This window comes from Cyprinus carpio, chromosome B7 (assembly GCF_018340385.1).
Source record: "Cyprinus carpio isolate SPL01 chromosome B7, ASM1834038v1, whole genome shotgun sequence".
NCBI lineage: Eukaryota > Metazoa > Chordata > Actinopteri > Cypriniformes > Cyprinidae > Cyprinus > Cyprinus carpio.
Window position 1 is genome coordinate 32,301,606 of NC_056603.1, and position 16,777 is coordinate 32,318,382.

General features: G+C 36.6%; 2 protein-coding genes across 6 annotated transcripts in view; one reads left to right on the forward strand and one right to left on the reverse strand.

Moving 5' to 3' along the window:
- The window catches only part of LOC109053272 (1-phosphatidylinositol 4,5-bisphosphate phosphodiesterase beta-3-like), a 58,975-nt gene extending 54,611 nt beyond the window's left edge, over window positions 1-4,364 (forward strand). For all 3 annotated transcript variants that reach the window (XM_042728348.1, XM_042728349.1, XM_042728350.1), the window contains 2 exons: window positions 49-135; window positions 1,029-4,364. In XM_042728348.1, coding sequence (XP_042584282.1) covers window positions 49-135; window positions 1,029-1,319 — 378 coding nt within the window. In that variant the 3' untranslated portion in view covers window positions 1,320-4,364. The remainder of the gene's footprint in view (window positions 1-48; window positions 136-1,028) is intronic.
- A 7,167-nt stretch (window positions 4,365-11,531) lies between these two features.
- slc8a4b (solute carrier family 8 member 4b) overlaps window positions 11,532-16,777 on the reverse strand; it is a 66,052-nt gene continuing 60,806 nt past the window's right edge. For all 3 annotated transcript variants that reach the window (XM_042728351.1, XM_042728353.1, XM_042728352.1), the window contains 4 exons: window positions 16,534-16,658; window positions 16,031-16,130; window positions 14,886-15,158; window positions 11,532-13,739 (listed from right to left, as the gene is read on the reverse strand). In XM_042728351.1, coding sequence (XP_042584285.1) covers window positions 13,360-13,739; window positions 14,886-15,158; window positions 16,031-16,130; window positions 16,534-16,658 — 878 coding nt within the window. In that variant the 3' untranslated portion in view covers window positions 11,532-13,359. The remainder of the gene's footprint in view (window positions 13,740-14,885; window positions 15,159-16,030; window positions 16,131-16,533; window positions 16,659-16,777) is intronic.

The window sequence follows — 16,777 nt, forward strand, 5'->3', positions numbered from 1 at the left end:
GGTCAATCTTCCTCATGAATTTCCTTAATTCTTTCTCTCTTTGTGTAGCTGGAATTGTCTCAAGGGAAGCGTCAAGAGAAGTTAAAAGCCCTTCACAAGGACATCCTACAGAAAATAGAGGAGGAGCTTCCTATGGTCAGTCCATGCACAGATTTATTCCGCCTTCAGTCCTTGTTCATTGTCACATTATTTTCTTTTACTGATCAATTCCACCTATTTATGGCAAAATTTATATATATATATATATATATATATATATATATATATATATATATATATCCATCCCTTACTGAAATGCACCACAAGAACTACTGTATATTTTCTGCCAAAATACTACAGTTACAAGAGGTAATGTCACCACTGTCATCAAGAAAAATAAATGGTCATTTCAGATTCTGAAAGCTTTTTAGACGGTTTGAAGTAGGGGTGGACAATATACTGGATGTGATAACCCTGTAGAAATTTGATAACCGGTCTGCATTTCAAATTGTCACAGTTATGCTAATTCGATGTCGCTGCATCATCACAGTAATTTGTCATTTGCGCACATTTTTAAGCCAGCCACTTTAAACATTCAACAGATTTTAAATGCGCAATAAGATGCGAAAGAGAGCTCAGTTCTGTATTTGAACACTGTTTAACAGACAATTTTCTGAGCATAAACACTCAAAGCACCCATTGAAGCTTTTTCCATGGGTTTTTATTCTCAAACGGTCAAATACACAGTTATATGGCTGTCCAGCTTTAATCATTGCCTATCTGGATGAGCTTTTGTGTGAATTTCTTACTTCTGATAGATATACCTTTTTGTCCCCCTTTTGCCTTATGTATAGAACGGTGAAATTTCAGTGGTATCGAAAATGTTGATATTGCGACAACCTTATTTTCAGCTCAAGTAAATATATTGGGATATGTATTTTTAACATTAAATAAAATAGCTCATATTGTCATATAAATCTTTGGCCATATCACCACCAAGTTTTTTCTTTTTTCTTCAAATGTTGAATGGGATCATCTTGTCTCTGCAGGATCAGGCCCGTCTGACACGCGACTGCGAAGCAGAGCTGAAGCGCCTGCCAGACGAGGTCTCTCAGTATGTGCAGGAGATCGAGAGCAAAGGCTCCCGTAAAGACACTCTGATGGGTCAGGCCAATGACAGCTCCAGCTCCGGCCCCCCCTCTAACTGCAGCACGCCCCCTTATTCCTCCCCCAACCACAGCTGGAGCAACATGGCCAATATCTCATCCTCAGTGCTGGACTCCTCCTCCACCTCAAACACTCCCGTCAAGCCAAAGACGGATACTACAGGAGTGTATTAGTCATACTATTGTTTGTTTTATTTGTTTTTCTTATCACTCTCTCCAATCCATTTCTGTTCGCAGTGGATTTTAAGAATAGATATAGTATTACTAAAAGTTGTATGCATTTTTCTAAAAGTTGTATGCAAAGTTGTATGAGGATTTTTGTTGCTGTTGTTGTTGTTGTTTAGCTTGCATACACTACCACTGTGTCTGTCTGAATCAGTCCTTTTTAAACAAATTCCCGTTTTAATCCATAAACACAGTGGATTTTATCTAGCTTTAATAATGCAGGCTCTTGTTCATACTACCACCTGTATGCAAGAAACCGATGGTAACCAGAGGGATGGGGTTTTCTATTTATTTTGATTATATATAGTGCACTTTGCAGCTTTATGGGTAGTGCAGCGAGTTGTCCTATGGGTGGCAGTGTAGATTTGGCATTAATGAATTCTGACGCTGTGATTCTAGCTCTAGACTCATGCTTAGTCTTAAAGGTACGTTTACATAATGCACAGATGGACTATTTCTTACACACACCCAACACAATTCATTTCACCACAGCGACGAAACATCCGGTCTTGTGAATGTTGATCAGGTCCTGAGCACACTGTCTGAAAAATGCAAAAATTACGCAGCTTGTCACTGGGGCAGTACCCTTAAGGGACAACTTTGTACCTTATCTTCCCCCAAAAAAGTGCATATTAGTACCTATTAGTTCATAAGTAGTAATAAGTATCCTTAAAGTGATAACTTTTAGGGCTAAATAAGGTGCCAAGTTGATCATTTGAGGGTACCGCCCCAGTGACAAGTTGCTGTAGGCATGAAGATGCAATTTCTGCACATTTTTTCCTGAAAGTGTATATTGTGTTTGTGTCCGATGACACTAAAATGTTTAAGTGCCTCGCATATACATGTACTTCGCTTGAACTCTCTCACCCAGTTAATGCATTCTAAAATCCCATAATCCCACTCGCTCTCTTTCCTATACCTCCCCTGTATCTGTCTCTCTATCGGTTGGTTTAATCTAATCTAATCTTATCCAGATTCTGTGTAATTGGCAGTGATCTCAAACTGTCTGAAATCCAGTGATGTCTAGGAAACTTCAAACTGCCAAACCCTGTTGAATCTTCTCACGTTCTGGGTGCGGTGTCAGGAACACTGTGCACAAATCCCTCATCTGGCTTTATCAGGGTCTATTCAGAGTCGTGTTGCATAATATGCAGCAAAGCAGAGCATATGAGATGAGATTTTAATGTGAGATTGAAGCAAGACTTTTATAGCTTAGCTCTGATCACCACAATCCAGGGCTTTTTTTAATCCATTAGAATGTATGATGTTTGGATTTTGCTTTCTCGTACTGTAATCTGGTCTGCTGTCGCCCCCCACTTCCTATTTACTTTCATATATTTGGTCAGTTTTTTGTAGTTTTATGTCCATGTGCGACTTCTGCCCACCTTTTTTCATTCTCTTTGTGTCTCTCAGGGCTTCGCGGCTTAATATTAAGGCAGTTGGAGTTGAGCGAGCATCATTCACACTGGTGTGCTTGGTGCATAATGATCTCAATGGAAGCACTTTGGGAAAGACATTGATTTCAGCACTTATAATTATCAAACAATTACATTTGCTGAGCGAGTAACATAATATGCATCATGGACATGACAGTTCTTCTGCATGCTTGGATGATAATATTTCCCAGTGTAATTTACAAAGTGTGTGTGTGTATGTGTGATGTAAGCGCTGGCTGTATGAATGAACACTGCACAGTAGAGTTTAGAAGGCCAGAAGCCAAAGGGCTGAAATGAGATGAGATGGACAACACCATCGTTTGCTATGAGAAGTGAGCATGAGTTTGTGACTCAGCCCATATTATGTGTTCATATGTTAAGTCAATAGCTTTATTTACCCGTATGAACAGTGATAAATGGTACTTGCATGGAAACATTTCCTCTCTCCATGTCTCGTTATCTTTGGAGAGGGACATTAGTGATGTACATACTACCAGGAAATATTAATGTGTGTATTTTAGTCGAATCCACATAAGAGTTTATATCCATCTACATATAATTCATTCCATTTTAGATATAAATGAATTTTACTACTGACTAGAGGAGAAGTTGAAGGTGACGTCTGTCTTTTTGCTTGCATCTTAGGCTGATCTAGTGTCCCAACAACACGTGCACACTATACAGTCAACCTAAGCACCATTCAGCTGTCTTCTGCTGCCTGTCCGGCATTTGATTTCTTACTTTAAATGAGGTGCATTATTGAGAAACACCCAAATACGTTATGGCCTGTAATTATTATTATTATTATTATTTTTTATTTTTTTTTTTGATGACACTTTATGATTGTCTTGTTCTTTACATTGGTATGATTCTGTATTGTGCTTATGTTATATCACATTATGGTTCTGTTTTGTGTATAGACAGTAGTAATGGTTGAATGGCGCTATTTTATCATTTAAAATTACTTTTTTTGAAATCATGTTATTTAGAATTCCACTTTTTAGTGTCCTAAAATGGGACAAAATTCAGGTGGTTGTTCTGATTTTGAATTTTCTTTTGATTTTAGCACCTTTTATTATTATTTTATTAATGCTTGCAAAGCATGTCCTGTAAATTGACTTTGTTGTTGGTACAGATTTTTTACTTCTTTCAAAGCAGACATTAGCATGCTAAGTACAGTCTATAATCAGACATCCTCAGGAGACAAGCCATGCTGGTCCATCACACGTGTGGGCCAAACTGAGTGATGCTGGTGTGTGTACTGAAAACCGTGAGGACTGCAGTCAGACTTTAAGGGACAAAACATGCTTACCCAAGGGCTAACTTCTGCTCTGCCTCAGTTACAGCTTTAACCAAGTACATATCTCCTAGTTTCTCTCTCTCTCTCTGCATGTGTCTCTATCACCTTCCTACTGAAACACTCTTTTGTTAACACTGTATGTAGATAATGTACTGGTCTGCCTTGTTTAAAGGGAAAATTATTACTCTGGATGTAATTTTTATTGCCTCGATAAATAATATAACTGTACATTCAATAAATACAGAACATTGTCAAAAATATCTTGCTTGTGCTTCCCTTTTTCAGTTCTCCTTTAATAGGGTGAGAACAAGATTTCAGATTGTGAAATGGATTTGTTTTTAAATGAAAGACAGATTACGTGACATGATGAAGGTGTGTGAGACATCTTCAAATATGAAAAATCTATTCTTTAGTAGACCCTTCTAAACATTGTCCAGTGGGAATTAAAAAATAATAATAATAATATAGTATAGTACTTTAGTATTTATTAAAATTTTAATTGAGCTTTTTATCTGAAGTGTAATTATGTTATGTATGTGCTTTGTTATTTTTTTGTGTGTGTTGAAGATCATAGTAATGTAAACTTATGAGCAGGGTAATTTTTATAATTTAAATTATTGCAATTTTCTTATTGTAAGGTCCAGGCACTCGGTCCAAGGAAGGTATCCGGTGCTGGCTGAAGGTTTCTTGCGCGTTCGGTCTTTTCAGCGCGTAGAGTTATTCAATTTAAATCCAATTCTAATCTGACTCCATTTTAATATTTCATCTGACTCCATTTTAATATTTCATCTGACTCCATTTTAGTATGACCTCGAATTTAGGTTGAAAGGCAAATTGGTTGATTGTCTGTCTCTAATTATTATTATTATTATTATTATTATTCTGACATTGGATTATTCTAGTTAACTCTTTACTTTATATTTACTCATTCATTAGGAATCTATGTCGCTCAGGGTGCCCCACAACGGCCGTTCTTCTACGTGTGCCCCACGATCACAAACTCGCCAGTCTAAACAGTAGTCAGAGGTTATGACTAATACTATTTAATAGGTTACCCATACTTACCATATTTGAAATAGTATTTTCGTTTAGTCCCCCTCAGTTACCCATGTACAACTTAGTTAAAGCTCACTACAATAATCAGCGGTTATGCTAGCACTATCTGTCTAGCCCCCCGACAGTCATATAACTACGTACAACTTAATTAAAGCTGAGACAATAATCAGAGGTTATGCTAGTACTCTTTGTCTAGCCCCGATAGTTAAGATTAACTGCGTACAACTTAAATAAAGCTCAAACAATAATCAGCGGTTATGCTAGCACTACCTGTCTAGCCCCCCGACAGTTATATAACTGCGTACAACTTAATTAAAGCTGAGACAATAACCAGCGGTTTATGACCAGTGCTCCGACTAGCCCCCCCCATAGTTACTGCAACTGAGTACAACTTAACTAAAGTCAAGCGGTTAGTCAGAAATCTAAAACCTCACCTGATGGCCCCATGCTCCATCTAGCCTGAGTTTTAGTATGCACTTAACCCTGGACGCAGATTTGCAGAAACATAGCCTTCACTTAATCTACTTGAGGAAACAATTTCAGAGTAACTCAGAGTAAATCAAATGTAACAATTTATTATCAGTCAGGTAAGTATTATGTCAATTACATAGCCAATTCAGAGATATCAAATCAATACAAGACATCAAATTCTCAAAGGTGAATCTAAGAGTAAAAGATGCATACCTGACTTTTAGAAAAATACATAAGTATGAAGTGTGTGGACACACTTCATGCTAAGGGCTCATTCTGGCTACAGAAGGCCCTGATCCTTTTGCTGCAATCGTTTAAATACCTCAGACCAAGACAAACATCCCCCGAGATGGAGACAGTAACTAACAATAGGAATTTGCATTAACTCAGGTCCCAAGCCTGGGTGGTTTTACAACTCAATGGGAACAGGAGGTAATTTACATGGAGGACCCTGGGAAGGGGTACTCCCATTACAGTAGGCAAAATATCTCTTAACTCTTAGGATTTGTATTATCTTTTAATCTACTTTTGTAAGATTGAGACCACTGTACCAGTTGCACTGAGACATTTCAAATGATACCAGACATGACTGTTAGTTCACTTTCATTGACATTTTCATGTAATCATTTTGAGCAGATTGAGTAGAAGAAAGCATGGATGAAGGGATTTAAAATGAAACAAATGGCCAGAAGGGAAGGAGGTCTCCTGCACCTCCACTCTGTGGGGTGTCTCGAAGATGCCCGTGTATGTTTGTATTGTCTGTTTCTCAGGAGATCAAAGTATCTCAGGTTCTTTAATCCTTACACTTATTTTGTTAAATTTGTTCCGATTTTGCATTTTCTACATATTCATGTCAAAAATTCATAGTTATGTGAATATGGTCACACTTTGGGGACCAATTCTCTCTATTAACTAACTATTAATTCCAATTTTTTCCTTCATAAACTCTTATTTGCTGCTTATTAATAGTTTGAAAGGTAGTTGTTAAATTTAGGCATGTTGGGATTAAGGAATTTAAATATGGTCATGCAGAATAGGGCATTAATATGTGTTTTATAAGTAACGATAAACAGCAAGTATGCTAGTAATAGGCATGCTAATACGCAACTCGTTTATAGTGAGAATTGGTCCTTAAACTAAAGTGTTACCAAGAATTTTTTGTCTTTGTTTATGTGAGTCAAGTTTTGACCCTTAGCACAACACCCTTGAACAATGATTTTCAACTCACCAGTCATTTTTAGTCATTTTGCATGTCTTTGTAAAATGTTAAATATATATAGCGGGTAAAATAAATATTGAACACGTCATCATTTTTCTCAGCAAATATTTGTCTAAAGGTGTTGTTGACATGAAATTTTCACCAGATGTTGGCAGCAACCCAAGTAATCCATACACAGAGAAAAAATATTGAACACATGAAGAAAGGGAGGTGCAAAAAGGCACAGACACCAGCTGAAATCTATTAGTACTAGAAAGCAATCCTGCCCCAGTCAGTGGAAATCAATATTAGCTGGTTCAGTCCCGACACCTACAGTACCAGGATGATGAAGATGAAACAAGGGTGGACATTTCAGCAAGACAATGATCCCAAACACAGCCAAAGAAACTCTCGTTGGTTTCAGAGAAAGAAAATAAAGCCAATCACCTACTGAAATAGTGACGTGTTCAATACTTATTTTAACCCGCTGTATATATATATATATATATAATATATATATATATATCTATATATATATATATATATATATATATATATATATATATATATATATATAATAAAAAACTTGAACTTCTAAACCTTTTAAACCTTTTTTCACTTTACATAATCTGCCAAGTGTCTGTTTTAAAAAGAGACCAAACTTAAGTCTGTACCTCAAAGCATTCAACATTTACAACAGTTGGAAATTTCATTTTCAGGTATATGGTCAAAAAGAACATCAATTAATTAGAATTAATATAACCCTAATTTCATTGAAATAAAAAAAAAATAATAATAAAAAGACAAAGGAGCAGCACTAGAGTCTTAATGTTTTTAAATCCCCAATCTATGCAAGGTGTTGCATGCATAAAGTATCCCAGTGTTGAATATTATTGCTGTACAGTGATTGCTTATAAATAGATTAATCTGTTGTTGTATGACACTGCTTTGAAGAGTTAATACAGTACTTTCTCAGTTGTCTTCTAATGGTTTCTTTTAAAAGGCATCTGTGAAACATAATTTTCAGAGTAACCTTTGTGGCATTTTTGACTAGTTACTGCAGTTTTACCATAGAGCTTGCAATGGATGAGGGGATTTGTTTCCTTTTTAGAGCAACTGTTCAAAAAATGGACAATATCTGTGAAGCTTATGAAAGAGCCTGAGAGATGAATGCAGTTCCAAGGACCCTTCAATAGCTTCTTAGTACACAAGCCTCTCCTGTCTTCTTTATTTAAAGATTTTCTGTTTTATTTTGATATACAGCTTTGCAAAGCTTGTTTTTGTGATGGTACACTGATGTTGGAAAAAATGCTGCTTGGAGGTCTGTTTCTGATTATAACTTGTAAAATTGTGGGTAAAATTTGGGTAAAATAAGACAGTACTACAACAATAGGACAAAACAAAACATGAACGCATGTCAATCTTTAATTTCCATTATTTGAGATGGTGGGAAACTGTCAGTACAAATATTTCTATTTAACTTTTTTTTCTTATTTAATACAGCATCATTCATTACAAATTATATTATTAACTTAACAGTTGAAAAATTCACATGTAACAATATAGTTCACAAATATGCATATTTTCTTAGTAGAACTGAATCTCAAACAAGTTTTGTCATAATGCCACTTTCAATTTTTCAAAATACTAAATCTTTTAAATAAAGTTTAAATTAGATTTTAAATCCCAGATGTGGGCTTAGACTTTCAAACCCCACTGTACATTGAACAGTCCAATTCACTCCATATCTGCGGCACATAACCTGCGCATTCAGATTCTCTCACAGCCTCTCACTGGCCCCAGCAGGCAGTCAATCTTTAATTATATTTCCATGTAATTTCCCATTCATTCATTCATTCATTTTTCTTTTCTGAACCCTTCACATTCTTTCTCTCTCTTATCTCCAGCTTTTGTATTTCAAGCACAAAGCTTGTCTCTGCCCTCCCTTTTTCTGTTTTGTTCCCCAGTGAGCATCTGCTTCCGCCTCATTCTTTCTGCTCTCGTTCTGTCGCTTCTTTCTTTCCAGTGGACAGGTCCATGAGAGTGAGAGAGGAACAACGGCACCCAACTGTCATGCCTGACATCTATCAACTGTTTACAAAAAAAAAAAAAAAACACTTGTATATGTCTTCTTGCTCACTTGGAACTCCTCATGCATCCAAACTGCTTTTTGTAACTCATCTGAACAAGTTCATCTAAGCAATATTACATGAACAATCATTCAGTTGTTCCAGAAATCAGTCAGGCTGTGATTCTTGCTTCTATCCGCTTAAGTCTGATGTCACACATCATCATTTCCAGGTCGTAAAATGCTGATAAGATGCCAGAAACAAACACCCAATGGTGCTAATATACTCTCACTGTGTGTAATAAAATCATGATCCTAATCTCCATACCAAAATCTCAATTGACCAGACAATGATTCATCTTTTCTGAATGTTAAAATATTGATGCCCGGGACACCATGAGCCCAGAAACTGCAGTCTACAAGTGAATAAGCTTCACAGGTTCGGCTGTGCTGAGACTGAGTGTGTGATTGCTTTCATATATAGTATCAGATTAGTAAACAAGCAGTTGAGCACCTTGCATTTTAGATGCATTTTTTAAATGTTTCCTCACAAGTGTCTGCGAGCAACACAGTGTTTCATTCGAATCAGTGTAAATAAATTGTTTGAGTGAATGATTCAATGACTTATTCATAGCGGTTGCTAACCATGTTCTTCAGCTGAAGTGCATCTAAAGTTTTATGCACACATAAAAGTCATCCATTCCTTTAAAAGACACAAGTCATTTAATATGTAGTGTTTAATTCAGATTTAAAAAAAAGACATTTTAAAAAAGATTTCAGGACAACACATTCTAAAACATTTAACAAGGGTAAGAGAATGTTTCATGCATCAAACCAAGAGACATGGAGGAAAAGAAAAGCACTTGGTGATTCACTCATTATGAGAAACAGATTAACAATGAAATCAATCAAACCATTAATGAAGGAATAATCAAAAGACTAATGAACACAAAGATTGGAGAGATGCTTCACGCAAGGACCAGACACCACAGAACAGATCAGGTCAAGGGCAACACGCACACTGATACAGGATGACATGGTGACTGCTTCCTCGGGGCACTTCATATGAACTGTAAGCTTATCATATTAACCTCTTCTGTTAGTGTATCTTCTGTACACAAGAAAGTCAAAGCTGTACTAGCACTATGCACACAAGACCAATCACACATACACTCTTAAGAATAATCAGTTCTATCATGACTTGTTTTTCTTCTGCAACACAAGGGCAGAATGGTTCCTGTCGATAACCAATCCTAGCAGGACAGGATACTCAGGACACTTCTAAAATGTATGAATGTCATTGCATTAGATAACAAATATAAAAAGTGTCAATGTAACAGAAGTAGCAATATCTTTTTTTCTGTATTGTGAGGTACATCTAAGTCCATCGGTTGTTGATAACCATCGGTTGTTGATTGGATGAAAGGATGTCAAAAAGTGAGCTAAAAGGTCAACATTTTAAAAATGAAACATATGCATGGATGAATCATTCACAGTGAGTTCAAGCTGTAGAAATGCTGTAAATGTTACATTTTCATTTCATGTCTACTTTTAAAATAGCACAAGTATACTTTTCAAACAAAACAAAAAGATTTTTCTATTTCAAAGATGTACTGTTGAAAATAAAACGTTTTCATGGTTAATGTGATGAACTGGTCATTGCAAAAATGATTTAGAAAAGTTCTAACATCTTTCTTTGCACGTCATTGTGTTTGATATTTTATTTAATGTAATGACATTCCTATGTTTTTAGTGTTAAGCGATTTAAACGGTCAAATACTGTATATACTGTATCGATAGCCTGTTCCGCATGTTAGATACTTAGATGTGCACTGAATCACAAAACTGATTAAGAACCCAGCAGATAAAACTCAAATACACAGTCTCTCTTGCAGTATTAAATTGCTATAAACACACAACAACCTTTACATGCAGTTTCATCAGGAATGTGTGAAATTGTGTAGCTGGAGAAGTGTTTACATTCTCAATCCCTCTCTCTCTCTCTTTTTCTCTGGCTAGGCCACTTAATCCAATTACGGTAGCTGTTTTCAGTGTGACATTTGGGATTGCACTTCAATTTATTGTGCTTCAAGAGCAGCCTGGCAGAGAGAGAGAAAACGGTGACCCTGTAAAGCGATTACATGCACACTCTTCTGCTGTATGTCAGTCTGAAGTGGGATTCACTGCACTGATGATAGATGATCCTTGTGACAGCATGAGCTGGCATGATCAGTAATGATCATCAATTCAATCATATCAGTTACATGATCATACCTGATATCAATATAATTACCTTTGCATAACCACTTTACAAAAATCTCAAACCTCCAGTAAACTTAGGTTGTATAAGAATTTAAGTTGGAAAAGATGGTTTATGCGGTGATTTCAGCCTTGAATAGACTCGGGTAAGGAAGTGTTACACCCATACAGCAACACCCACACAACCACACACACACACACACACACACACACACACACACAAGCACCCGTCACTGGGCCCAGACAAGACAATGACTCTCTGGGCGGGTCGCCTAGCAACAAGATAATACTAAAAATAATATTGTGGGAGATTATTTTATTATTATTAATGTTGTTGTTTGTGTGAGGGTAGTTATTTGTGATTGTTTATCTACGCTACTGCTAAATCTGTCTCATTCACTCTTTTTCTGTGCTCTCCGTCTCCATCAAACGTTGCCAGAGCCGATGCCTGCCACCCTCCCACTGTCTTCCTGAATGTCTCACAGAATAATTACACAGAAGTCAGACACAGATAGACAGACAGTGAACACTGAAACAGTGACAACTGAAAATTCACTGCAACAAACATCATAAAACAGTCAACACTGGTAAATAAAGGTTCAGAGTTTGTTTTGGATCATGTGCACCCCCATGTCATTCTAAACAGCCATATATTTAGTCCAAAAAGGACAAAAATCAAACAAACGAATAAATAAAAGTAGTCAATGTGACTTGTGTACTGAATTTCATGAATGCTGAAGATACATGATTATCTTTATATTTACTATATATAGACTATTATATATATAGACCAGGTGTTTTTATGACGTGTTTTAGTCCGTTACATAAAAGGTTTATTTTTAATAAAATGAAGTGTACTTTTGTATGGGTGGTCACTTTCTGCTTTTGTCGTATGAAAACATTCTGCTAAGCAATTTGTTTTTATGTTTCACAGGTCATATGGGTTTGGAATCACATGAGAGTGAGTAAAATGCTGTCAGAATTGTAACTTTCGGGTGAACTTAAGGTGATACAGTTTGGTACGCAGTCAGTAAGAACATTTGTCACCATGTCAAATGTCACATCATGTTAACAGGCTAGCATCTCCTATTGAACATTTGATGTCAAGGAGTGTGACCATCAAGGGACAAGGCAAATACAGATAGATACAGACAGCTAATTACATCAATTACATGGTTTGTTATTTCAAGAGAACATCAGCTGAGCTGTTTATTATAAGTTGAGTGGTTTCTCTCACACACACACTCACACACACACACACACACACACACACACACATTACATACATATTTAAATTAGAATTATTTTTAATGATATGCAGCACCATCACTCTCATTATTTTCCAATTGCTCATCCGTCCACTTGAGGATTATTTCAGTCCATTTTCTGATTTATTCCTTTTCGCTGTTTGACTTCCCAATAATGTCACCATTCATTCATGATATATGATTAGTTATGAACTCGACATGCTTTTCAGACCATCTGTCCGATTCATATTTAGTCCTGAAACATGCTTTTCTTCTAACACAAGCGATATTAAGTCGAGCACGTTTGTTCAGTCTTCTCTTAACAATTGAAAGTCCACATTTAGTCATTCTGTCAATTTAAATATCTTTTAAAATATCATCATTACAGTTACACAAGAGTAATACTGACACTTAACATGAAAAATAAAAAGAGTTCAAAAAAGTAAACCCCTTCATTCAGTAACTGAAGGCTCGGATTGGCTCACACAGGAGTACAAAAAGACATGAAGCATTGGTTACTCTTTAGGATTGATTTAAGACAGCACTGAGAGACGGATACTGAGACGGACAGTGTAAGGCAAGGGAACAAGGAATGATGTGTAAGATACTGTATTAACTAATTTAAAGGGACAGTTCATACAAAAAAAAAAAAAGAGGAAAATCTGTGATCATTTACTCACCTTCATATAGTACCCCCCTCAAAAAAAAAAACACACAAAAAAAACACTTATTATGTTCTTTGCGACAACATAAAAGCTGTGAATGATGACATAATTATTATTTTTGGGTGAACTATCCCTTTATGGAAGAAAATGGATGATTTCAAAAACTGACTTATCAGACCTGTTAAAAGTTTTCAACATAAATATCTAATAAATACAATGAAAAATTGCTCCTTCACTGGCCATTATTTATATTCCTCTCCAAACAGAAATAATATGAGGCCTCGTTGCCTCAGAATCCAGCGATGTGGCAGTACGCTTCCAGTGACGCCAACAGGATGTAGATCAGCCAGAGGGAGATGAAGAACATGGACGTCAAGATCTTGCAAGTCCGAGGACCGCCAAGCTCTCCTCCAGCCACTGAGGGGCGCCGGCGATACAACAGAACGCTGACACACACCACAGCCAAAACACTGAAGAGTGTGACAGAGAAGGCGAGAGACCCCGGATCAACGTGGAAAGATTTGCCCTTGGTACGCCAGTATACAGCAGCTATGGTCCACGCCACACCGATGCCCAGGAAAACATTGACAGCGTTGCTGCCCGTCACATTACCAATGGAGGCGTCTGCATACTGGTCTTGGATGGCAGCAACCTTACTGGCAAAAGTGTCTGTGCAAAGGAGAGACAGAATTAAATAATGTTCAGACTAATATAATTATGATTTGAACTGCAGAATCTTGTTATTGTATGAAAGAGAACAAAAACGAGTTTTGACTGAACAGAGAAGTGGGAAGTATCAGAAAGGAAGGTCAACAAAAGGGAAAGGTGGAAGCCAAAGACAAGAGCAAAGGAGGAACTGAGAGAAAAGGAAGAGAAAGAAGAAGGAGGAAGAGAGAGAAAACAGACAGGGTTTAGGTGAGTGCACTGAACAGAATCAAGGGAAAAAAACAGACACACATACAAACACATACACTTGTACTGAAGATGAGATGAGCCACACATTAATGCCCTTCTGCTCTAATAACCAGCCGCAATAAAACACGGTCAAAATTCCTTCACCTGCTCTGAGGTGATGAAAAGTGTCTGACAGGTAATGCAGGCATGGCATGTACAGTATGTAGATTATGTCAGTATTATTTATGTACTATTATAGTATTTTAAAATATTTAGAATTAGCTTTATATTTTATATTTCCAGTTTTAGTATTTTTATTATGTGCTTTCGTTTTACTTTGTGTTTTTTTATTTTTCTATTTAACTTTAGTTAAAGTTAACAATAACAACCCTGGTTGCTCTTGAATTTAGATTTTATTATTTGACATTTTAAGAAGAAATACATACTATTAATATTCTTAGTAGTGGTGCTTTCTAAGTTATAGAGAGATGGGATAAGCTCAGTGACCCAGAATATCGTAGAGCCCACTTGGCAACAAGTCAAAAAATACTACTATATGCACTGGCAAGCATCCACAACAACGCAGCATACTGAAGGATGGATTTGTATGTGGAAGCACTATTGACATGTTCTTCAGAAAATGTAAAAATATTTCATAAATGCATAAATGCATGCAAACTTGGTAACAAGCAATTGAATTTGGGCGCATTTTTTGGACCCTGAACCAAACCGAATCAACACTAAACTTATTTCAACTTAATAATGACTGTTACTTTTGTCTTTTTAAAGCTGCTTTACAGCACAATTGAATTTTGTTTGCATCACTGAATCTATTTTCTTGTTTATCACCATAAATCTGCTTTGAAACAATCTGTACTGTATAAAGCGCTATATAAATAAAGCTGACTTGACTTGACTAACCTGGGACAGATGTTCCCAGGGCAACAAAGACCACAGCGGTGACTGAATCCTTCAGGCCAACAGTGCACCCAAAGTGGGAAGCAAGATCGCCTGTGACCGCCGTCAGGACACCAATCAAAGAGATGGACACAATGAAGCATGCCCATCCATTCCAATACTCTGTGGGTGGGACGAAGGCAAAGAGAACCTTCCAGAAGACTGTGAGGAAGTGCATGATGTAATCAAAGCAGGATGGAAGACGCTCTTCACCACTTTCCTCCTCATCATCGTCACCTGAGATAAGAAATATATGTTAGAAGCACACCTTCTGTGTCTTTAGAGGCCTTCATATCTCAGAGGTGACATGAATGCACTTCGACAGCAGTTACTACTTTATGCTTGGATACAAGGGGCTGAGGTGGGTCTGAGCAGGTCTGGCACCTTTACACTGAATTTTGAGCAGGTACAAAGCAGTCTGAACTCAGCTGTGTAAAGACACCTTCTGACTCATAAAAGAAAATCGTTAAGTTAAATATGCTTGATATTTTCATTGAGATTCAAACAGACGCAGCACTCTATGGGTCAAAACTTTGGGTTCAGTAAGATTTTTAATGTTTTGAATGAAGTGTCTTATGATCACCAAGGCTGAATTTATATACAGTATAAACAGTAATATTTTAAAATAGTTCTCTGTTTGTAATTTAAAATATAGTTTATCCCTGTGAAGCTGAATTCGGCAGCCATGAATCCTTTAGGATTCAATCTCATATGCTGAATTGGTACCCAAAAAACATTTCTTATTATTACCAATGTTGAAAATAGTTGTGCTTCTTAATATATTGATGGGAAAACTTGATATATATATATTTTTTCAGGATTCTCTGCATTTAGCATGTCTGAACAGCATTTATTTGAAATAGAACTCTTTGTAACATTATAAATGTAACTTTTATTTATGTTGTTTGTTGTTTTTTTTTTTATTTAAATAGTACTTACTGAAAATTTTTTTTGTTTATTTGTGTATATTTTTAATCAAACCATATTTCTTATTTTTGCAGAAGCTGAAAATGCATAAATACATATTCATAATTGTATAAGCGTCTAAATGATGAATGCTAATGCCCATGTACAAAATGTAAAGGGTGAACAAACAGGAAGTAGCATACCTGCACTCACAGTTACAGCGCTCACAAACTGCTCTCTCCAGCTACTGCTGCCGACTACCAAAGCCAGGTTAGTCTTCTTAATGAGCTTATCCACTGTGCTCTACACACACACACACACACACACACTCTCACACACAAACACACACACACACACACACACACACACACACACACACACACACACACACACACACACACACACACACACACACACACACACACACAGGTGCAGCCACATTAAGAACTGTTCCATACTGGCTTTCAGTCAGTGTTGCACAGTTTGGTGCTTTGACTTTGCTTTATATTCATATAACTGTTACATAACATCACATCCACAATAATAATGATATATTAGCATAACTGGTGATACTGCTTAAATATTACACATTAATCAGTATGCATTGCAAAAAAAAATAATAATAATAATAAATAAATTAAAAAAAGGTTTGCAACTCATTGTGTTGCATAATTGCATCACTTAAGGGTTAAAGAGGCAGTTTTACCTTAAATTCGTAAGACTCTTCAATCACCACCTCCAATCTGTTATGTTCTCCCAGACTAGGACATCCCATCTTAGCTACTTCCTCTTCCTCCGCCCCAATCTCTGGCTTATTCTCATTAGAGTCTCCTAAACATAAAACATGACAGAAAAACTTACTGGGAACATATTCCCTATAATTGTCCAGCTAGTACAATGTGGATATTAAACGAACAAAAATGAACAGGTGTAACAGTGATTGATGGCTG